At 39.2% G+C, this 24,107-nt stretch overlaps 2 protein-coding genes across 5 annotated transcripts in view; one reads left to right on the top strand and one right to left on the bottom strand.

Annotated features, from left to right (window-relative positions):
- The first annotated feature begins 972 nt into the window (after positions 1–972).
- ZNF518B (zinc finger protein 518B) lies at positions 973–13,890 on the top strand. 4 transcript variants are annotated; one of them, XM_037384724.1, is made up of 3 exons: positions 973–1,111; positions 4,905–5,108; positions 7,884–13,890. In XM_037384724.1, exon 3 carries the CDS (start codon positions 8,087–8,089, stop codon positions 11,306–11,308), a length of 3,222 nt encoding a protein of 1,073 aa, XP_037240621.1. In that variant the 5' UTR covers positions 973–1,111; positions 4,905–5,108; positions 7,884–8,086; the 3' UTR covers positions 11,309–13,890. The 4 variants fall into 4 exon arrangements, with proteins under 4 accessions (XP_037240621.1, XP_037240604.1, XP_037240613.1 ...); XM_037384707.1 differs by lacking the exon at positions 4,905–5,108; XM_037384716.1 differs by lacking the exons at positions 973–1,111; positions 4,905–5,108 and adding an exon at positions 1,522–1,799.
- The window catches only part of CLNK (cytokine dependent hematopoietic cell linker), a 37,175-nt gene continuing 24,515 nt past the window's right edge, over positions 11,448–24,107 (bottom strand). Inside the window, exons 12-15 of the mRNA XM_037384746.1 lie at positions 21,962–22,095; positions 21,478–21,555; positions 21,198–21,353; positions 11,448–15,153 (exon numbers count right to left, since the gene is read on the bottom strand). Of these exons, the coding sequence (XP_037240643.1) occupies positions 15,007–15,153; positions 21,198–21,353; positions 21,478–21,555; positions 21,962–22,095 (515 nt within the window). The 3' untranslated portion in view covers positions 11,448–15,006. The remainder of the gene's footprint in view (positions 15,154–21,197; positions 21,354–21,477; positions 21,556–21,961; positions 22,096–24,107) is intronic.

The raw sequence follows: 24,107 nt of genomic DNA, 5'->3' as shown, positions 1-24,107 counted from the left end.
CATTTTGGAACAAAAAAATTCATAGCCGAGAGGCCTCTTTTTCCCCAAAGTTCCCCCTCTGATAGATTTAGCTTTCCCTTTTTTTTGTGACCCGAAGGGCCTATCCCAAAATCTGAGATCCTTGAAGATCTGTGTTCATGTCTAGACAATGGTATGAATAGGTCAAGCCTGGTTTCTAATCATTCCAGTACAGAATCAATCAGAAGATGTAAGTTACTAGTGGTTCCTCTTATCACACAGAATCCATGAGAACAATCAGCAAAACATGGTTTTACGTCTAAGCCACATACAAAAATAGCTTCATTTTAAAGATGCCATCTGGAAAGACTCTGGGCCCTGTGTAAAATACGGTTTCCTTTTGAAGCAGAGTGGTTAGATATTGCAGTGATGTTAAAGGTACTTTTAGAGGGCAAGATGCTGGCAGTTAAAATCGTACTTTCTCCCTTCAAATTTTACTAATAACAGTTTATTTAAAGAGAAATTTGGATTTTATAGGAAGCATATGAAAATGTGCTATTACTACATCACTGCAGTACTTAACTGAGGAACCCCTGTGGTATGTTTGCTGTGTTTGCCCGCGCCACATGCTCGTGAAACGTGGTGGTATCAGGGGTAATGCGGAGAGATTATTGGGAACAGCAGCTCTTCCTGCGGCCTGTTGTCCCGAGCTAGCAGGCATCAACACAACAGCGCGTCTTATACACCCTCGTCTGCCATCCTGTCGTGTTTCAACACCAACCAGCTTCTCCCACCATGGCTCGCCCTGCGCTCCCCGCGCGCTGCTGGCTCCCACGGGGGTGACAGGTCCCCACGCGGGTGCGGACTGCGCTCCCCGGGTCTCCTCAACGTGTCACCCCCAGCGCCGGGGCCTCCCCAGCGGGGCCCCCCCCAGGCCGGGCCGGGCCGCTGTGCGCAGCGCGCATGCGCCGCCGCCGCCGCCGCGCCCGGGGCGCCTCAGTAGAGCTCTACACGGCGCCTGGCGGGAGCGGCGGTGCGGCGCAGGCCAATGGGGTGGCGCGGCAGCGCAGCGGCCGCTGAGGTCAGTTCCGTCGCCGCGGTGGGCGGTGGGTCGTGCTGAGGCGGCGGCCCGCTCTCGCTCGCTGACGCTGCGGTAAGTACCTCAGGATGGAGCGGGGGGGCGGGAGCTGTGTGCCGGGAGGATGAGGACCGGCGCTGCGTTTCTCGTGCGGCTGGAGACGAGGGGAGCGATGGCGGCTGGCGGGGTCTGCCGCTGAGGCAGCCAGCCAGCCAGCCAGCCACCCACCCACCCAGCGCGCTCGCCCTTTTCTCAGCTGGTCCTTCTCCGAGCCAGGTAAGGCTCACACACCTCGCCTGTGCCGGCCAGGCCAGCGCCGCGGACGTCGGCTGCCCGGAGCCGCCCTGCCTGCCCGCCCGCGCGGCGGGCCGAGGGGTCCGAGCGGCGAGCGCGGGCTGCGGCTTGGCGGGCCGCGCGGTGCTGCCCCCTGCGGGCCGGCGGCGGCACTGCGCGGCGGCGCGGGCGGAGCCGCCTTCCCGGCGGCGGCGGCGGCGGGCCGAGGTCAGCGTGGCCTGCGGAGGGTCCGCCAGACGCCCGGCAGCCTCTGCTTGGGCAGAGGCGGGGCTCGGCCTCCGGCGACGGGCCCTAAGCGCGGGAGGACTCTCATCCCAGGGGAGGCGGCAGCCAGTTCTGCGTGGGTGGGCTGGATGCCCAAGGAAAGGGGAATTTTTGGTGCTGTTGGGCGGGCGCTGCTGTCTGCTGCTGTCTTGTGGACGCCATCAAGCTGCTTCAGACTCGTCTGGACTGTGAAGCCGTTGTCCAGGTTTGTCATCTTGGTCTTCTTCCTGAAGGAAAGAAGCTTATGGGTTAGTGACTGTGTTACTGAGCAAGGTAGGGCATCCTGTATTTTGTGTTTGAATTGAATAGTTAGGCATAGGATACACTTAATTAATACTAAATTAAATTTTGTTGCAAGAGAATCGGTCATAAAGTATTACATTAGACACTTAAAATAATGTAGACCTGTAATATGACTTAGATTTTTTTTCTAAATGAATGATCCAGTCTTATCATAGATGTAGCCGAAGTGTCCCAAAATGTACGTTTAATGAAAAAAGTCAGTTTCATTATTAAGGCGACTAATGGCATTTTGCAGGATTTTGCTAGCATTCTCTTCTGCATTGTTGCTACAGTAAATGGTTATAGTCGAGGCCATTTTCTTGCACATGCAGATTGTATGTGGCTCATCTTAGCAGGAATTAAATCTCTAGACATGAATTTCAGCATCTACATAAGTGTTTTAAGGACTGGACATGGAGGGATATGTACTTTTAATGGGACTCTCTCCCATTTTCTTCAGTGCCATACTTCCTTGCTTTCTTGCTTATGCGCCTTAAAGCATAGAGTAAAGTAATGCTTAATATTAGTATGTTTTGGATATACAGAAAGATTTTGAGAATGGTTGTAAATTGTGTGATACGATGAAATGTGCAGAATAAATTTAAAAAATGGTTTATACATGTAATGATAACTGTATAAACATCTCTGAGCGCTCTCAAATACTACTTTTGATACAGTAGTTATTTGAGAATGCCTTGCTTAGCTTATTGCAAGAAGACACCAAGCAATTGAGTGCTATGTTAGAAATGTGTATCTTTTAGATACAAATAAAGCTAGGCCTCAGTCCTAGAGCCACAGAGAAGCAGACCTCCTTTTCAGTAGAGTACTGTATAGTGCATACGTGTACCTGCCTTCATACAATGCCAATAAATGTTAATGGCTGGACATTTGTTCACCTATGCATTTGAAAAATAGTGATTTAATCAGCATTTTGCATAACTTTAAGTAGTAAAAATGTTGAATGTAATTATTTTTTCTGTAGAGTGAAATAGCTGTATATTTTATAATAAAAATAAGCTCTAAAAACCTAATGAATGGTCTTTGCTCTTTTTAATTCTCTGCATTGAGATTCCTCATTCATTTTCATGGAAAAACTTTGTGTGAATTTCAAATACAAAAAGTGTTATGTTAGCTGTTATTGTGAAACAATGTCTTTTTAAGAAGAAATAATTGTAGATAAAATTTCCTTGGTGTATTTGACTGACTTTGTTTTTCATACAAACCCAATAATTTTAATTAGTACAATATATTATACTTGAGTGAAGCACTTAAGATCTCTCCCAGTCACTGGGCCTAAAATTAGTGACTAATAATCGACAGCTGCAGTTGGGTCAGTGGAACAGTTAACTCTGCTTATCAGAGGTTGTCAGTTGATGTTCAGTGTGTAGTATGTTGCATATATATAATTGTAAATTACAGGCATGATGATTTTAAGCTTACACAGTTATAAGCTTTTCATAGACTCAGATTTAACACACTGCATCTTCCTGATACAGTGATGCACAGTGTCTTCCAGGTCTGTTTCAACTGCTATCTTAGGGAATGACTTATGTGTGCTTTTCAGTACAAAGCAGGTGTTCATAGCTGGGTGCAGTCTGTGTGAGGTATTTGCTTTGCCAAAGTAAGGTCTTACTTATTTGATCCCATATGATAAATGCATACTGCTTTTCACAGCCATCTCATTGATAGCAGCATATAATTTGAGATAAGAAAGGAACTAAAACACTGGAAAATATTTTTCTTTGAAATGATGAACAAAATATTAATGTATTTCAGGTAAATGGAAATTTCAGGCATATAGAATAATGGGAAGGCACTGGCAGTTCTTGTCTTGACAGTGGCCACATCAGTGTTCTGTAATCTACTGCAGTGCAAAAAACCTCGTAAAAAACCTTGAAGTTGGCATCATCAGGCTGCAGAGGATGTTTCTTCCTGTTTTTCTTGGTTTTAATTGATCTTTGTTTTCTAACCTGTATGTACTTTATATCCACTGTTTGAAATGCATTTTGACTCCTGCAGATCTGTTGTTCTCTGTGTGTTGAGCAGCAAGTTTCAAAATACACTAGTGTTGTGTGAAAGGCAGGATTATTTCCTTTTATTAAATGCCTGACTTTTTAATGTTGAATGGCAGGTGTTTGAGCAAGGTTGGTTTACCTTCCTTTTGTTGTCCTTTTTCCATGTGCCTCTAAATCTTTGCTGCTTCAACCCCCCCCCCTCCCCCAACTAGGGCTCTAATTTTTTTTCATGTCTCCAAATTCAGGTACCACCAGTTTTTTTCTGAATCCATTCCTATAAAGCCAGTGACTGGAATTAATTTTAACACTACTAGTGTCTCTTACTCCATTCTTCATTCATCCTGTTCCTCTTTGCCATTTGGACTTCATACAGACTTCTAGGTCTTGCTTTAATGATATCTTTGGATTGGTCTGTGTGCTCTGCATTTGATTGTAACTGGAAAATATCGCCTGTGTCTTTTAATTAAATATTCTGAAGCATGTCTTTGTTAACCCTTTAAATACCAAAACAAATTTTCAGGGGAATCCCTCTGGCCAGGCCCTGCCCCCCCCCCCCCCATATGGAGCAAATGGGTGCTGGATTTTACCACCCCTCTGTCTACATTGATGACCTCATTTTTCTGAAGTCACCAGAAAAAGCAAATAACTTTTTAAAATAAGAGTGACATTACAGTGTACTGGTTGGGCTTGTTTTATCCAAAATAATGATACAGTGGACCTGTTTGCATCAAAACTTTTCTTACTAACTATTCAATGTTCAGGAAGGATTGGTGAATAACTGTGTAGGGCGACAACAGTGATTTCACTTCAGCATCAACTGGTTATTCAGTTCTTTTTTGTTTTGTGCTAGGTCTGGCTGGGGTGGGGTGAAATTTCTTCATAGCTGTTTTTACCGTACTGTGTTTTGGATCTGTGGCTGAAACAGTGCTTATACCAGTGTTTTGATTGTTGCTGAACAGCAGTTTTACAGCATCAAGGTTTTTTTTCCCCCCCCATCTCTGCCTCAACTGCAGGGAGTAGGCATGCAGTGGACAAGAGTTTGGGAGGTCATGCTGCTGGGACAGCTGACCAGAATTGGTCAAGGGGATATATTCCATACCATACAATATTATGCTCGGCAACGAAAACTGGAAGTAGAGGAAGATGGGGAGAGTGAGCTTGTCTTCCAAGGTGGCTGTTGCTCAGAGACTGGGGCATTGGTCTGCTTGTGGAACATGGTGAGTGATTTCCTTCGCATCACCTCCCTGCCTCTTTCCTTGACCTGTTAAAGTGCCTTTGTTCTGACCCATAAGCTTTCTTGATGCTTTTCTCCAGTTCACTGCCCTTCCTACTCAGGGAGGGGTGGAGAGCCAGCGAGCAGTTGTGTGGCTGCTTGGCTGCTGGCTAGGATCAACCCACCACACATCTGAAACACAGTTACAGTAACTCCAGCAACATTCAAAACCTGGGTTCTAGCAATATTGTATTTGTCACAGGTGTGAATGAAAGCTTGGTTTTGGGGTTAAAACATGACAAACCTGTTTGCTTCTACTTTCATATATAAAGCTGTTTGAGTTAAAAAAGTTTAGAAGGATTACTATCCTGTTGTTTGAATTATCTCTGTTACGCTTTTTAGTGTCCTCTTGGGCTGAGCAGCAGCTCAGATCTGTCTGGTAAATTGGAACATTCTTAAAATGTTTGACAGCATTTCTTGAACTTTCTTGCTCTTTAAAGGTGGTGGATCCTTCTTCATATTGTCCCATAATGTGATGTTTATAGTCATATAAAAATAGAAGAAATAGTAATTAAAAAATACAAGAAAAAGGGTTTTAATATTGTTTTTTTGTGGTCAGGGTTGTTGATGGCATAAAATGCTCTATGCTTATCAGTTCGTATGGAAGGCCTTTTCAGTATCAATGGATAGCTGTTAACAGAAAAAAAAAAAGGCCAAATATTGATCAAACTTTCAAATGCAATTTCAGTTTGTTCTTAAAGCTGTATAGAACTCTTCAAAGACTCTTTGGTTTGGATCTTGAGCTTATCAAGATCTCTTATCTTTGTCCCAAAATAAAACAGTGAATCTCCTGAACATAGGCTTACCGTCACACTTGTGTGTCAACAAGGTTCATCTTAAGTCTTAAGAAGTGATGTTAGTAGGGGAAGAATAGTCCACCTGAGTCTACCAGAAATGTATGTCTTCTTTCCTCTATGTCCTCTATTATCCAGATTCTAAAATGTTACACTAGAACATTAGACTTGCTTAAGACAAGTTTTCAGACCATGATGTAATAGTCATGTATACTTGCTTCCTTCTTGGGAGCCTGCCATTGATTTGTTTTTCACATGGGGATATAAAGGTTTTTTTACATAGGGGTATACAGCTGTCTGCGTTGCAATGAAATGAAGTTGCTACGCTCTTAAGAACTACCTGCTGAGGAGTTTTGCAGGGGTGCTGGCTGCCATCCATCTGCTAAAGAATGAAAAGCCCATTATGTTGTCCCTAACCAGTTTTGTAACTTTATTTTTACTGTTGTTTGGGATTACATCAGTATACTTGCTCTTAGCAGAGCCTTACCTTTAGGGCAGCATTCCTATAGCAGTTAGGGATTTTTGGCAGATGAGCACAGGGAGATGCAGGAAAAACTTCCTGGATCAGGTGCTTACTCCTGTCAAGCCATTGTGGAGATGTACCATAGTGTAAAGCTTTCCTCATTCATGTAGGATTATTGTAATAGGTTGCTGCTTAAGTGATCGCAGTGCTGTGCTTGTGGAGCCCAAATCGGGTCCTGATTTCTGTAGAACAGATTTGTAGAGGAACTGGATTTCAGAAGTAGAAGCCTTCTCTAGGATATATTGTTATCTAAAGGAACCTGGAAATAACCTCATGAAATAGGGTCACTACATGAATGCAGATGTGTGCAACAGTATGTCTGTAAGTAAGAATGTTTGAATAAGGAAGAGGTAATTTTAGTTGTTGCTGTTAGCTTTGGACTTTGTTTTGTTTTGTGTGTGTCTGACTACTATAGTTGTTCATTTTCCAAATAACAGTGGCCTCATAGTCTTGGCAAAAGCTTAAAGGCTGAGATCTTGTTCATGTTAAATATAGAAGAGAGACAGTTAGAGTGCTGGAACCTGTGGGGCCAAATCTACTGCACCAGTTAATGTGGTTTTACACTGATACACTGGTATTACTGTTCTCCCTCTGCCTTCTGTTGCGTTGTTTATTTTGCTTGATTGACACATTCTGTATTGCCAGGATGGAATGAATTATTTATATACTTGTCCACATACATAGAAGTGATTGCACTGTGATATTTATAAAGTGAAAGTAATTAATTTTGCAGCTGCAAAAGTTTTGACTTCATTACTTTGAACACATGTGAAGTATAAATCACATCTTGTTATGAATTAGTGTTCAAGACTGTTCGAGTCTGAAACATGGGCACTGATTAGAAAAGAACTTCCTTCTGTACTTCAGGAATTTCCATGCTAACTTAAAATTCCTTGTATTTAAAAACAAACTCACAGTTGCCTGTTTCTAGTAACTATTGTTAGCCACTCTCCCTTTTCCTGCTGAGATTCACAAATGAGTGGCACTTGCAGTGTTTCATATCTTTTCCCCGAGTTAAGGGCTGTATATGAACTGAAATCCTATTCTGCTGCTCAGTTCTGTTACCAGGTGTCTTTCCTGTTAGGTTTATAAATACATGTCTTCAATGTAAAATATTTTATGATTTGGAAGAAGTAGCATGAACTCTCTAGGTTTTGATGCATAGCAAATAATTTTATGAATTTATGAACATTTTGAAGAAAAGCAAATGTTGAAGGATTATTTGATTGGGTATGTTTTGCTTAGAGTTAATGGTGGTATGTGTAGAATACAGTCAGTGGTATATCAACAGTAGACTTGCACTCCATAATTCAACTGTAGTCCACTAATAGTTACTAGTTCATTGTATTTCAGCAATTGGTGAATCATTAACTGACTTATTTTTCTGCTTTTTATTCTTCAGTGCTAGAAGCTGATAAAATTAAGAACATGGAATATAATACGGATGCAGTTGCTTGAGCACCGTTTCTTCCAAGGTCTATATTCTGCAGATTGGTGGCCTGAATGATTGATTAATGAGCAGCATACACAAGGCTAATATCAAGAAAACATTCAATCTGTTGATGCTCTGTTTGACAAAACTGGTGCAGAGTCACGTCTTCTGAAATGCAGTTGAAAAAAATGAGGGAAATTTTACCAAGATTGTACCCTGGCCAAGTCAATGATAAAAATAATTCTTTAACTACATCCCCAAAGCAATCTCCTGAGGATAAAACAAATCCATCAAAAGGGGATGATGACCAAAACTGTTGCTACCAAGGGACTGAGGCTGAGAACAATCAGTTGTCACTGATAAGCTGTATAAAATGCAGAAGTGTTCAGAGAATTTCAATGCAAGATACAGAGAAGCATAAGAAGCTTGGGTGGACTGAAGACAAAAATTTCATCTGCAAGAAGTGCAGTCATATTACACCACCAGTTTTCCATTTTGTTCCTGAGGGTGCCAATGCTGTTGAAAAACATGAAAAGAAATCCCCAAGTAAAGCCCAGAGAACGTTTAAAGTTAAAAACTTTCTGCCAGGTAAATACTACTGTGATAAATGCAGGTTTTCAACAAAGGATCCTTTACAGTATAAGAAGCATGTAGGTCAACATGAAGAAATTAAATTTATCTGTTTCCACTGTAGTTACGTATCCTACACCAAAGGAGAATTCCAGAGGCATTTGGTAAAACACACTGGGGTTTTTCCATATCAGTGTGAATACTGTGAATATGGTGCTGTTAGACATGACTATATAGTAAAGCATACAAGAAGAGTACATGAAACACCCACAAAACGGCTGTCAAAAAATATCATAAACCACAAGCAAAAGAAGCAGAGTCAAAGCATTTTATTTGAAAAGCAGAAATATGATAAAATTCCTTTTCAGAATGAACTTCCAAATTCGTCTTCAAATATGGTTTGTGAGGTTCCAGGTAAAGCAACTAAAACAGTCTGTTTGTCTCGTGATGTAGAATGTAGTGTAAACATGGCACCAGTCCAGGATAAAACAGTATTGGAGCCATCTGAAATAAGCGTATGTGAGAATCAAAGTGTGGAAGTTGAGGTTTATTCTCCAAAAACAGAGCCTTTAGAACCTGGGATGCCTTTAACAGTAATTGCACCATCTGAACTTGTAGTTCCTTCTAACTGCTTAGCCCAGATAGTAGAGATTAAAATAGTGAATGGAGCACAACAGCTGGTTCTTAAACTAATTCCTATGAAAGAAGCGACTTATAAACCTGTGAACAATCCTGAAGAGGAACTTGAGAATCAAGGTATGGAACGATCTGCAGAAGGACGAAAAACATCTTCTGTGTCTCAGAATGAGTTACTAACCATGGAAGTGAATGTTGACAAACTCTCCAGCGTTAGTAGCCAGCTTAATTTGGATAGTACCTATGACAAGAATTCTGAATGTCTTTGTTCTTCTGATTCTCAAATCTCAGACTATAACTCTGTATCTGTACATAGGGAAGAGGCGTCAAAATTGTGCTTTCATTTAGTGAAAGGTATTGATGTCCATTCAGGTGTTATAGAACTTTGTTCTCAGTCTCTGGTGATTAATAGTACCGAAAAAAAAAATAATCTCAAATCCTCGCGGTGGGAAGTAGATGGGAAAAATAATTTACATTATGACTTGTATTGTTATGAAGAAGGTGTGGATATACCCTGTCCAAAATATGCTGCTATTTCTGAAGATAAAAGTTATGAGAACACTTCAGTAGAGGCTGCTCAGGAGGGCAAAAAATCTTCTGTAGTCCTTGAACAAAAGGATCCATTGCCTCTAAAAAGTGATGACAAAGAGTGTAGGAGTCTGCCAGTCAGCTCTACAGAGACACATTTAGCTGGTAACGGTTTTGATAAAAAAAGTGTTACACCTTCTGAAGCAAGAAAAAACCTGAATGTTACTAAAATTCCACCTTGCAAGGACCTGACTTTCGACTTCAGCAAAGCAAAGAGAGCTGAAACAGTAAGTCAAAAGAACAGTCATCTTGTGGAATCATTAGAACTACAGAAGATGGAAAATAAAGGCAATCCTCTTGAAGGACCTGTTATTTCGTCTGTGTTTTCTCTTAGCTCTGGAGCTGAAAATGTTCCAGAGGGTGTCAGATGGGATGACACAACATGCAGTAAGAAGTCAGCAACATTACTGTGTAGAAAGATTGCTCAGCTTATGTCTGCTGCTGAATCTAACATGAAATCTATGCCTATGAGATGTCAAGCTTCTAGTAGAAAGGTGCTTTTCCATCAAGAAAATTCATCAGGCTGTGAGAGAGTTTCTGCTGCTGAAGTGGAACAGCCTGCATCTTTGCCTCCAGGGCATGGTGGAAACAGTGTCATTAACAGTGAAGAACACAGTAAAGATCAGTTCCTTACATTTGCAAGAACATCTAAAAGCAGGGTAACTAAAAATTCCCATGTTGCTACTCCAGTGTTTATTCCCAAAGGGACAATGCTGAGAGTGCTGAATGCTACTAGCAGTCAAAACTCAAATGGAATAGAAAACAGGAGTGAAACATCAGCTTCTGTGTATTGCAATGAAATGTTTCTGCCTCGCCCAGTTCCTGTCAGTGTTTCTGAGACAGTTAGTAATTTGCCATGTTTGCCTAATCGGAGTGAATGGAATGCTGAGTCCCGAAGTATATCACTCAGGCAAAGACCAAGGCGAGAGGCAGGTGTTAAAAATCATAGCAAACAAACTGGTGTACCATTTCAGAAAAGCAGTGATTTGAATAAGCAAAGCAGACCCTACTCAAAAAGTCAACTAGGTCCCAAAAATAAGGCAAAACAATCAAGCTTCAGGGAACTTTCTAAGAGGAAAACAAGAACTCAGTCGGAGACCAGTTCTGACATGTCTTATCTGTTGACAGCAAGACGTCTTCGGCTTGTCCCTCTGAGAATGAATCAGTTGATAAAATGCCCTCGTCGTAACCAGCCAGTTGTGGTACTAAACCATCCTGATGTTGACTCACCAGAGATAATTAACGTCATGAAGACTATCAACAAGTATAAAGGTCAAGTCCTGAAAGTAGTTCTGTCAGAAAGGACAAGTAGTTGTCTGGGTGTCAAACGTTACCGAAAGCGTCTTACTCTTCAGAATGTTGAGATAGGAAACCAAGTGAAAAAACAGAGTATGCTAAAAATGAAACTAAAAAAGACCCATAAAAACAACTACCAAGTGGTGGAAAATTCACCAGCTGAAACACTTCAGTGTCTGTTTAAGTGTTGGTTTTGTGGAAGAGTATATATGGACCAAGAAGAATGGATAAGTCATGGGCAGAGGCACTTGATAGAGGCAACGAAAGGCTGGGATGTTCTTTCTCTTTCAGCAAAAAAGCACTAAGTGAGAGACTAGGGGTGGTTTCCCCTCTTATGTTTAATGAGTGCCACTAAGTTACTTGGAAAGGAAGACTGAAATAACTGCTTTATTTTGCCAAAAGGTCTCCACTGTTAGCAAAGTGCAACAAGAGAGCAGAGTTATAGAGATACAGAAAAGCTGATAGTGAGGATTAAGCACTACTTTGCACTCCTGTGTGTGAAATTTGTATTTGAGGTCAACTTCATCTGTTTTGTAGGAGAAATTTGTAAAAGATTTGCTATGCAAACTTCTTTCTGGTTACCATTTTCTGTGCTAGTATACTGTGCTGTAACTAGTTTGTGCTCAATCTGTATGAATTAAAATCTTAGACAATGAGATCTTTGTAAATTTAACAGGGTTTAGTTTGCTTTATTACAGTGTAGTGTTTCAGAGATCAAGTGTATGTGTACTGAAAAGCACCTTTGATCCTCTCTGGGCAGCAAGTGTGTATCATAGGTTTTAGTGGCAAATTAAGCACCACACACAAAAAGTAAAACTTACATTTTTAAGTGGTGTGTTTCAAGTACTTCTGCTGACCTCAGAGGAGACAAAAGGGTGTAAATGAAGAATCTGTGGGATCGGTTACTCTCACTAGGTCAGATAGCACTAAAAAGTTTTTACTTTGATTTAGTACTTGAAGTTTTGAAGTCTTTAGCTAGCCTGTATTGAGTAGATGTGAGAGCAGCACACTGTCAGCTTTCTGTACCGTCTTTGTTCTGAACAGGCAGATTCGGAGATACCATCAGGCTTGGACCGACAGAAGAGAAGCTTTTCTCTAGATCATCTCAAGGCTGTTCTGAAATGTAAGGAAGTAATAGCAAAACATAAACCCTTTATCACCGTGTGTGTAGCTTGATAGAAACACGTTTGCAGAATTAGGCATTTGGTTAGAACTCTAGTCTGTGAGGTAATACTTATTTACAGGGGGAACTTGCTGAAGATGAAGAACTTTCAAAATGGAAAAAACATGTTGCACAGCTTTTACATTGACAGTGTTGAACCAGATTCTCAGTGCAGTCTTTCGTCCTCCTTAATGTCAAGAATTTAGATGTTAAAATACACTTTTTGTAGGCCTCAATTCATACAAGCATGTGCCTAGTTACATACCTATGTCTGATTTGTATCTACTGACTTCAGTGCAGTGTGAACGTTGCTCAGTTGCTAAAACACTTTCCTAAGTCAGGGCCAAATTTCAGGTTTTTAGTAAAGAGGAGGGATGGATGAGACTGAAGTCTAATGTTTCTGTACGTGAACAAATGTTTTTCTTCATTGTGTCAATTTTATGTAATTTTAAGTAATTTTAAAATCATATGGAATGAACTATATTGAAGCACATATTTATAATTCAAATCACTTCGCATTTTTACAGATTAAGAAAATACTGACTAATGCTGGATGTTTGTTCCATGTTTGAACTTGGACTACTCTAGAAAAACTGGTAGTCCCTAATTCTTTTCACTGTTTGTGCATTTTTGTAAACAGTTTAAGCTAGGAATATTTTTTTATATACTCCAGCAGATTATACATTGTTTTGATAAAGTATGTATTTGCATTGAAATGTAAATATTTTAAAACTGCATCTGATTGAGGCTTATTTTCAAAGCCAGTTAAAACATAGCTTTCCCACCTTTTTGCAATACAGTGTTAAAGTCCTTCAGACAGCTGGTGCTTTAAGTCAGATCTTTTTCATCATATACACATAGAAAATTTTTGTATCATTTGTATCAGACTAACCTGTTCCACAAAATAACCTTCCTTTTGTCTGTTTTGTCAATAATAATGAAATGACAGTTCTCATTTTATATTCAAATGGAATTATATTTTTTTAGATGGGTGCACTAGAGGGTTTTTTTTCACTTCGTATACTTCAATGCCAAACCTAACAGTACCACTTGCATTTTTGATGGTGAAAATAGCATCCATATCACATATAAATGTTGAGATTGTTAATGTAAGAAAATATGGTTAAAATTCCTCCTTTGTTTTAACTCCTTCAATTCAGATTATGGTTTGAGTCAATTTTGTTTCTGTAGAAGCTACTAAATAAATAGTTTTGAATTTGCTTCTTAAGAGTTGTCACTGGCAAAACTAGAACATTCCTCATGAAAGCTATACTGGGCAGGGCAGGGGAAGTGTTGCTGCTCAGCTTTATGAAATCTAGGTGGTTTAAGTGTACTAGTAATGCTTGTCTTCTGTAAGCAAGTTTGCTGTTTCAGTAAACATCTGCAATGCTTTGTATGTCACTGCCTTAATCTAGCTGAATTGTTAAGCTGTGGGGGTTTTTCATGTGTTTAATTTAGAAAATATTTTTTTTGTTTTAACATGAAAACCATTTGCAAGTTGAATTGTATGATGGTTACAAAACTCTTAAAGCATATTGTCATGCCTCTATGAGCTTTGCCAAACTACTTAGCAGCTTCTGTTTTGTTGATTTTCATTCTTATTAGATATGTCATGTCAGAATAATTCCCTTCAAGTTTAATAGTCTTAGTGGTTTGAAAGAAATAATTATAACGAATGTTCTCTTGCATTTTGATGCAGCATTAAGAAATAAAAGGTTATGAGGAATAACAATGAACTGCTGAATTTTTTTAGAGCTAGTTTGTGCCACTACACACTACATCCATCATAAATTGGGTTGGAATGTCACGTTTTGGGCTTCAGTGTTTTTATTAGTCTTGTTCTATTCTGTAAGGATAAAGTAACTGAGGTTGTTTTCTGGGTATATTCCAGTTACCTAGTCAGACTTCTGGGTGTGCTTAGAAAGGAAGATTATGGACGCTTTGCTGAAAAATACTGGTTTGCCTTTCATATCTTAATTTAGTTAAGCCTTCCAAAACTCAAATTATATGACTAAATAATACCATAGTTTTTTGCTGGAACAATACTACCTTGTTGTCTTTGGTACACACTGGAACATGGTTTCTTGCTGAGTTTGAAGCACATCTGTTGTTCTTAATAAAGATTTTTATCTCTGTGTTTGCACATGGTATGAATTCAAAGGGACTGTTTGCGTAATAGTCCTAGTAGGTGTTTGAAGGCTCAGATACGGAATACAACTATCTGCTACTTAAGTTGAAGAGTAAGTGTCAGTTAAGTAATAGAATTCACATTATTAAAGCTAGCTTTATAATCTGCTGCAATACCTGTGAACATCAGTTGATACCCACTGACCTCGGTAGCTGCTGAGCACAGCTTGTTACTCTGCAAACAGACACAATGAATGAAATTCTTAAAACAGTGAGTACTTAGATAAATAGCATTTCAAATGTGTTTTTAAAAGCAAGAATGTTTTTTCTTATATGAGTGTAGTACGCTTTATTAGGTTTTGCTACTAACTGAGCTTCAGTGACATTTCGGTAAGGAAGATGGAGTCTGTTTTTTGTCTCATGTTAGAAGGTAGGGTACAAGATAATTCAGTCATTGTCAAGATACCAGGGGTCAGTCCTCTCTTAATACTTTTCTGTGAATTACTTTAGGCATATACTGTACCGGTATCCTCAAAGTTAGAAAGAGATTAGAAGAATCAAAAAATGGAGTAGATCTGTATTCTCAGTTGGAGTCAAGTTTAGTGGAGCATTTAGAATGCTTTGTAATATGGGGAGCTTCTCAATCAATGGCTAATCAGATTTTTGAGACATGTCAATTGTTCTGTTTACATCTATACAAACGAATCAGTGACATTAAGGCAGAAAACATCTTCTGTGAGATTTGAATGGATATGTGAGGTAGCACCGTTCTCTCTGGATTCCTGACTTATCCTTTCCGTCGATGAGTGTAATAGGAACATATTTGTAGAAGTCAATGATCTCTTTCACAGAATTAAATTTCTGGGGGAAAAAGAAAAATTATAATCAGTGACTGAAAACAAAATTGCTAGATGGTTTTATCTATAACATTGACTTGCAAATAGCAGTGTTAGAAATATCTAATGTTTTGCATAGAATTATGATCTGAGTAGATGGAAGCAACCATAAAAGGAAAAGCACCAGATTTTAATCCTCTTCCTTCCTTTGTGTGTCTCTGTCTTGTGTAGGACAAAGTAAGTGGTAGCTTAGGGCAAAAGGGGAGCGTATCTAAGCCCTGAGAGTGCACTATCACCTGTAAGAGTTTGTGATGCCAGATATGATGATAGATTTTGAAAAGGTGAAGCAACTATAAATCATTACTACCTTTACCCTGTCAAAAGCTACACTTACTTAGCAGTACATGAAATTTTACACTGCAAGTTCCTTTGTAGCTTTTATTTTCCCATTCAGTTTACTGAGAAAGTTGCTATAAAATCCCTTTAATGTATAGAACAAGAAGGGTCTCAGCAGGGTTTTAGTCTTGTTCTCTGGTACACAGAACAATTACATCCTCCATTCCTAAAATGATAAAGGTGTGGTTCAAGATTCCCGGGTTTGGTCAAACAGCAATGGAAAGCTATCCAGGATATTTATCCTCATTTGTCCTGCTGGGAGTCTCAATTGTACTATTCCAATGGTTAGCAGTCCTTCAGTTTAAATAGTTCTTCCTTGTGTGTAACTTCCAAGCTCTCATCACACTACTAAGTTGTCATTGCACCGCTGTTTCTCCTCTTGAGCTATTCTTTGGACTCACTGGTATTAAGAACTGTACGCAGTAATGCAGGCTTACTGTGACATTTATACATAGCCTGTATCTACATTACTTCACATTTACAGTAAGCATGGTCATTCATTGTGTATGTGATGGGATCTCATGCCTCAGGTAGCCTCTCATCTCTTGATCCACACCTAGTTTATAACAAGAGAATCTGATGAAATCTGTGATTCAGTGAAACTGTTCCTGTATTATTTTAAGATGAAAGTTACTTTATTTCAAAACCAGTGTGCTAATTTTTTAAAAGTGTTGTTTTGATGACTTTTACTCGTATGCATTTGCTCTGCTTTGCTGTAATTTCTTTGCCTTATGTTCAAGGCCCCTGTTGCTGCCAGAAAGCTAGGCAAAACTGTGGTTTGCATTTCATGCCATACCAAAGTAATGGTGACTTTTTTTTTTTTATTCTAAAGTTACTCCTTATCAGTTCTTTTCCTGTTTTCTAATATTTTTTTGTTGTTTGGAAAGTTTAGAAGTCTTACTGTAATTATTTATTTGCTTCAGAAATTTAACTTGGCTTCACTTGGCTAACATCCCATTATTCATCACTGTACCTTCAAGGTGTAACTGGTAATGAGGGAAAAATGGCTCAGATGTTACTTAGATATTTTTCCTGTTTTATTTCATCCTGTACTCTTTTATTTTTAGTGAGATTTGAAATACTGAGCTCTGAATCTCTTCAGGGCTGCTAGAACATGAAGTTGACTTGGACATCATAATGATGAGCACTGATGGTCCAGAATGTTATGTCTTCAGCTCTTTTAATGCTACCCCACGCTTTGCTAGATGTAAAAACACCTGAAGACATAAAGCTGAAGAAAATTCAGTACTTCAGATGTGTTCATTTCCCTTCACTGTCTGAAGGGACTCAAAGTGATCTCTGCTGTCACAGGAATGTCTTATCTGCTGGTCTCCAAACTGGTCTGGGAAGATAGCAATTAGGGTCTCAAGGATTGCTTGCGAAAGGTTTAGTTTTGGATTGTGTTGGGGTGGTGGTAGGACTCTGGACTGTAGGTCACACTTCCTGAATGAGAGCAGTTCATCCTTGAACTATCGTTTCAGCTGTGGACAAGATGTTTAAAAGGTAAAACATCTGTCTTGGTTAAAAGTATTAGAATCCCCTGACAGATGTTCACTGTGCCCATTTTCCTGGTGGTAACTTCTGACAACACTTTCAGTGGAAGGCATTGTAGAAGTGTTTCCTTATCTACTGTGATGAGTCAGGCCAGTTTAACAGCTGATGAGGGTAGGTGGAGCGTATCCATTTGACTCACATTGAGATGAACTGAGTTGAAATGATGTGACTTTGAATGACTGGAGGTTTGAAAATGAAAGTTAGTTGCAAATGGTGATAGGGAGTGGTGAGAATGGAGGAAACACCTGTGGCCACAGCAGTGAAATCCAGAGATACACTTTGGCCTGTGCTCTTAAGCTTGTGTGTAAAACAGGCAATGAGAGAATCCTACTTCTGGCTTTAATTTTTAGTTACTGCATTGTGAGTTGAGCCTGATGCTGCAATGGCAGTTTTGCAAAGGAGATAAAAAAAAATTTACGTTTTGTCATGAGCAGGTTTAAATGCGAGCAAGGTTTTGATTTCTTTGTCTTCAAAAGAACAATGTACATGAAAAGCAGCAGCGTTACAGGTATCTCTGGATCCTTAATATTGAAACTAACTGGAACAGAGGAAGGCAACAGCCAAGTAAAGGGTGCTCAGGAGAGCAGTTTTGAATGTAAATGCCTAAATTCCATATATGTCCCATTTGGGGATCTAGTCTTTCTTTTGTAGCTGTATGTGTTTTGGCCTTTAGTGAGCTCGGTTTAATTTATTAAATATGTATGTAGGTGTGAACATCTGTGGCTAAATTGCTAGCAAAAGATAGAGCTCCACTAACAGAATGGTGTTGGTTTTTTTTCTATACATGTATTCATTATATCCCAGCTTGGTACTAATCTAGCTGCATGGAATTTCAGTTACTTCTAACATAAACAAAAGTCTGATGATCAACACTTCCCACCCCCACCTTATGGCCTTACAGGGCTACATGAGAGCTAATGATGGAAGCACTCATAAAATTTGAATTATATAATTAAAAAAAATGTTAATTGAAAATCTTCTTTGATACAAAGTGTTAAGAACTTATAAATGGTATATGAAAAATCAAAAGGTGGAATAGTATGGAGAAAACTTGGAAAAATTATGTGTAAGGAAAATCATGTTTTTAATGGATGCAAAGACTAATCCAAAAGTGAAAACCTACTGCATAAAATCTGTAAGACTGAACCTTTGAATAAAATCACTAACTGAGAAATGTAATAGGTCTGCACTTGTTGTCCAGGTTTCTTTCTCTTTTGCAGATGAAGAGGGAGTATTCAGCTAATTTAGATAAAGCAGCTGGTCTGTCTGCACTGCACACCGCAAGATTTAGTGTAACAAAGGGTTTCCCTGTGGAGGAACGATGCAGAGTACTCTAAAGCATTCTAACAGGCATTGGAAAATTATAGGCAGCAATTTTGCTGTAATTCACAGCCTTACAAATAGTTTTCACCCTTCTGAGATAAGAACCTTAAGTGAGGTGCAGAAGTTGAGGTGACAGTTTTCAAGAAAGGGCATTTTGGGGAATCCTTTGAGACTGCCTGAGATGGAAGTAGCTCTTCTGAACAAGGCTGATGCCGCTGATTTTTCATTATTGCATATGTGCTTTGTGCCTAGTTAATTCTATGTTCATGTTTGCTGCTGACAATAATGCACAGAAGTAGGAGGCTGCTGCCTCTGTGGCTCTCTGGTACTACACATAACTGACGAGCAAGACAAATCTTAAAAGTTTTTGGTTGTAGTTGATTTATGGGAGGATTTCTGCGTTAAAGAGAAAAAAATATAATAAACATAAGGCTTAAGGTAGCATGTTGTGGTGACAAATTTGGCCTGGTAGAGCCAAGCCTTAGACATACTGTTGGTTGTTAATTAGACGCTTGAAATCTTTATTCCGGAATTGTAACTTTCCAATTTGACTGTTGCAAATCCAGACGCACTGTTTAAGATGCATGCTTTCTGTGTACAAGTCATGTATTTTGGTGTTTCCTGAGAAGGGAGGGATTGTGTTTTCCTTCCTTTTAGTTCAGTAAAAGTTGTTCATGTATTCAGGTAATTTTCTAGTTGCCTTAATTGTTAAATCTGTTAAAATGATGACAATACAGTTTTATGTCTTTATTCTGTAGACCACTAAACATGTACTACATTATCCTGTAGTGTACCATATTTCAGTTCCATTCTTTTAGTGACTCACTATTTCTGATACGAGCATTTTTTTTTTTTTGAGGGCTGTTATAGGAACCATGGGAAACTAAATCTCCTGGAGTTTAGGAGAAAGTAAGTTATCTGGGAGGTTCAGTTCAGAAATGCAGCCAATGCTTTATGGAAGACTGATGGTTCACTACAGCAGTGCCGGGATGATGGTACTTGCAGTACAGTTCTTGATTTGTTATACCCTTGGATGATGGTAGCTGCAGTACAGTTCTTGATTTGTTATACCGTTTTGCTTCCCAAACTGTTTCAGTATGCTCGAACAATGGAGGATATTTCCCCCCCTCATTGTTAAACCAATGTTCTTGAAGAACAACTTGCCAGTAAACCTTGCTCCCTATCTCTGAAAGCTCGTGGATCCTATTCCATTGTCCAGTTTTCAGCTGGGATGGACTCAATTCTTAGGAGGTAGTGCGGTGCTGTGTTTTGGCTTTGGTGTAGAGACTTTTCAGTTCCTCAGGCCTTGCTAGTGAAAAGGCTGGAGGGCACAAGGAGCTGGGAGGGGACACAGCCAGGACAGGTGACCCGAACTAGCCAAGGGGATATTCCATACCATGGGACGGCATGCCCAGTATATATAGCTGGGGTCTGGCTGGGGTGGGCAGGTCGTTGCTCGGGGGCTGGCTGGGCACCGGTCAGCGCATGGTGAGCAGTTGTGTTGTGCACCACGTGTTCCTTTCTTCCTTTCCCTCCCCTCTGGATGTTATTCTTTCCCTTCCCCTTTTCGTTATAACTGGTATTGTCATCATTGTTAGTGGTCTTTCATTTTCATTCTGTTTCAATTATTAAATTGTTCTTATCTTAACCCTCGAGTTTTACGTTCCTTTCCAACTCTCCTCCCCATCCCTCTGGGTGAGGGGGGAGTGAGCGAATGGCTGCGTGGGGCTTAATTACCAGCCGAGGTTAAACCGTGACATCCATGGTTTTTTTAATAAAAATCCAAACATAAATCTTGGACCTGCCAAATTTCTGAAGTCATCTTGGATCAGTTTTGATTTCAGGGTTTTTTTTTTTTTAGTCTACATATAGAAAAGATAAGTTTTGAGAGTATTGACATGAATGAAAAGGACATAATTGAAGATTCAGCTACAGAGGCTTTGACGCTTCACCTTAGCTGCATAGCTAATAACACTCATAGTAGGGTGTTGCTTTGCTTTTTTGCTGTACAGCTGAGCGTTCTTTTAAATTCTTTTTTTATCACATCTTTGTAGAGATTATTCAGTTTTATCTTTTTTTTTCCCTTTTGTAAAAGACCTGCAGATACAGTACTCGTTATTTAACTATATAGGTAGAAAAATAGTTAGACTCTTACTAATATAATTGAATTTAATTATGTAAAAAAGCATTGTTAATCTAAAGGAATTTTCTAACTGGAATGTACCATATCTGGAAGACTGATTGGTGGTGACTCACATGATTTGATTGCTTCTGAATATCCATTACAACTTTTGTCCTATTTCCTCTTTTTTTTTTTTAAAAAAAATCTTAATTTGCCTTTTGCTGCGTGAGACACACAGTAAAAGATATTACGTAGCAGTAACAGCAACAGGCCATGCTGTCAGATATGTGGAGTTCTATATATTTTAAAATATCTGCTTATATTATAGCAAGTTAAAAAATATGCTAAAATAATATGTGTACCTGGAAGGGGAGGACTTTTCTTTCCCGTTTGCTTTGCAGGTGCTGCTTAGAGTAGGTAGAAGCATTACAAGTACTTAGGAAATTTTCACATTGATTTAAATCTGAATGTGAGCATGGTATATGACATTCAGTTTTAAATTACCATCTTGAAGTTGCTTGAAACTTTGAGATATACTTGAAACGAGAGTATTGTAAAAGAAACTTCAATGAAACAGCCAGTTTATGTGGGAGAGTTTGTAACTAATCCTTAGTGTTAAGAACTTGTGAAGTGTAACATAAAAGCAATAGACTGTTAGGTGGGGTTTTACTTACTACATCTCCTCTGAGGCCTGTTCCCAGTGCATATTGTTGACTCTCTTCCAGAAAACGTATTTTAATATTGTATACTCTTCTTCCATAATAGACAACCAAAACGTATGGTTCAGCATTTGATTTCTTTGAACAATCTCTAACCAAAAATGTCTCATCCTGTATGACACAGATTTGTTACAGATTGGTTAGTTTACAACAAAACTTGTAAGCAATCACAGACAGTTTATAGACATGTTGTCCAAGAATTTACGTCCCAGGTTTTGAGATAAATTGTACTTACAGTGTTTTCCTGTAACAGTGCCTTCTCTGCTTCATGGCGATCATATTCTCCAAGGTACCATTCATATTTGTTTAAATCCTTAATTTTAAGACAGCATAATCAGTGTATAGAAATTAACCACAGTTGGCAGAAGCAAAAGCCAGTGAAAACAGATTATATCTGATCTGCATTTAAAGGAAGTTTAGCACAGTCTATAAAAGTAGTAACGTATCTAGTGAAAGTAGTTGTAATGTATCTGTATCAGGAAGTGCTGTTAGGAAGTCTGAATCAAATTAGACATCTAAATCCTTCTCTGTGATTTTAAGAGCTCATATTGGACTGTTTTCAAGGGTGCTGAATACTCACAGCTTTCAAACTATTTAACTTCTTGGGGGAATGTTTTCAGTAAACAGCAGTTCTTAAGGTGTGTGTGTGTGTATGTGCCTTACAGGGATAATTCTGTTATCTAAAAAGCTGTCTCTCTATGAAGTGAAGCGTTCTTTACCTTTTCAGTGGATGGGGTAAGAGATTGCATTTCCTGTTTTACAAGTGAATGTTTTGATTTATTTTTGCATGCTGCATGTGGTGTAGGAGATGGTGACCTCTTCACTGAGAAATTTTCTGTGTTTAACGTGGACCCTGTAAAAGTAAATTCAGAAGAAAAAAAATTGTATTTTTTTAAACAAATTGCAATTTCATTTTGCCCTATCAGTTTTACTTACTCTGAGAACAGCATTTACAGTTTAGAAATACAGTATTGTGATATTAACCTTTAAAAGTTGGAGCTGTCAGTTATGAGTGGTCTTGGGCTAATGAAGCACAGGTGATTTCAGATTCATGTGCTAAGAGATTTAACACATTAGTTTCCTGATGTTTTTTAATTGACATCACACTGCCAGGTTCTTGCACGTATAGTAGAATATTAAACTATTGATAATATAGCAAGTGCTAAATAAAATAAGAAATATGGGACAAGTGTAATGGTTCATTCTGTTCTGCTTTCACTTTTTGAGCCCCGTTTATTTGTGTTGGATCAGAGCTGCTGTTACGTTGGATCATATTAAAGCCCCTTATTATCCCATTGCCAGCTAGCATTGTTTCTACCAAGCTTTTGAACCCTTAAAGGATTGAATTTCGGTCTGCTGTGTGATTTGTTTCAATTAACAAAATTAGGACCAAGAAGTGTGGTTGCCCTTGCGTTAAGGAAAAGGTGAAGGTGGTGGTCCCTGGCAGCATGTTCCTGCACCATGCTGCACTGCTCAGAAGGCAGCTGGCCAAGGGACCTTATGTAGCTGAAAACCATCCTCCCAATGCAAATGTGATTTAGTGTCTTTAGATTTAGGACTGCCATTTACCAGCTGGACTTGGCTCACCATATCACTGGGGAGCTGTGCGAGTGCAGGGGCTGGGGCAGGAACATGAAGCATGGGGTAGTGTGTGAGGCTTAGGCTGAGGCAGATTAGGATGCAGCAGAAACAGCCTGAGAAAAGTAAGGGCTTGCTTTCAACATCCAGGTCAAATGCAGTTTGCAGGTACATTACGTGGGTAAAAAATGGTTAATAACTACCATCATATCCTGCTCTACAACAGAAAGCATTTTTGTTTCATGCAATGCTGGTGGGAGAAATAACCTACTGTACTGTAAGAATAAACAAGAAAAATGTTATTATCAATGGCTTCCATCTTTTTCTTCTGGTTACTGTCACAAGAGACAGCACTGTTTGCCAGAGTGGCATTTCATTATATTTTATCTGTTCATGCTTTATCAGTTTATTATTTTTCTGTCTATACATAGCATATGACAGAATATTAAAGAAATGTAACTTGGAAGACAGTCTTTTACAGAAGAAGAATAATTTTCACTGTTTCATGCATACATGTACTTTGTTCTGATTTATAATAGCATTACATTTTTTTTTTAAGACAGTAAACAATGCCCGTTGATCTCAGTAGAGAGACAGCCATGATCTTCAGCAGGCAGGCAGTCTGTTCAGAAATGAAATCACTGTTCAAAGGCTCTGGGGCTAGACATCTATGTTTTGTTTCTACTATCAGTTTGAGTTGTCAAAATGAAAATATGTCACTGCTCAGCTTATCGGGTCCTGATTTTGGCATTTGTGTTCACATTACATTTTTGGTGACTATGCCTAGATACTTTATTTTATAAAAGAGACCCCACAGCTAGGACCAGGTTGGCTTTGTGACTGGTACCGTGTATGTTCTGTGGAATTTTCCTCTGGTATGTCTTAAGCTGTGGGACAAGAAGCAGAAAATCCTCTTGAGATGCTCAGGTATTGGGTCTGGCAGGGATGGACTTAACAAAAGCTTGCTGAGAAATTGAAGAACTTTGAGTGTTTTAGATTTCTACACAAAATCATTTGTTATCAGGAATAAAAGGTAAAACTACCAGAGAGAAATACAGAGAATCATTTAAGTTGGAAAAGACCTTTAAGATCAAGCACAACCATAAACCTGACACTCATGTTCTTATATAGGATAAGAAAAAGATATTTGTATAAATCTAATAAAGTTAATATTACTGCTTAAAATATTTTAAAATCTAAATCGGGACTTTAAAGACAATTCCAGGGTAGCAGGGGGAAAGGCCTCTTCTTTGTTATCTTCCTGTTGTTCAGGGAGGCAAGGAATTT

The sequence above is a fragment of the Falco rusticolus genome, chromosome 1, assembly GCF_015220075.1.
Source record: "Falco rusticolus isolate bFalRus1 chromosome 1, bFalRus1.pri, whole genome shotgun sequence".
NCBI lineage: Eukaryota > Metazoa > Chordata > Aves > Falconiformes > Falconidae > Falco > Falco rusticolus.
This window is presented reverse-complemented; position numbering and strand designations above follow the sequence as displayed.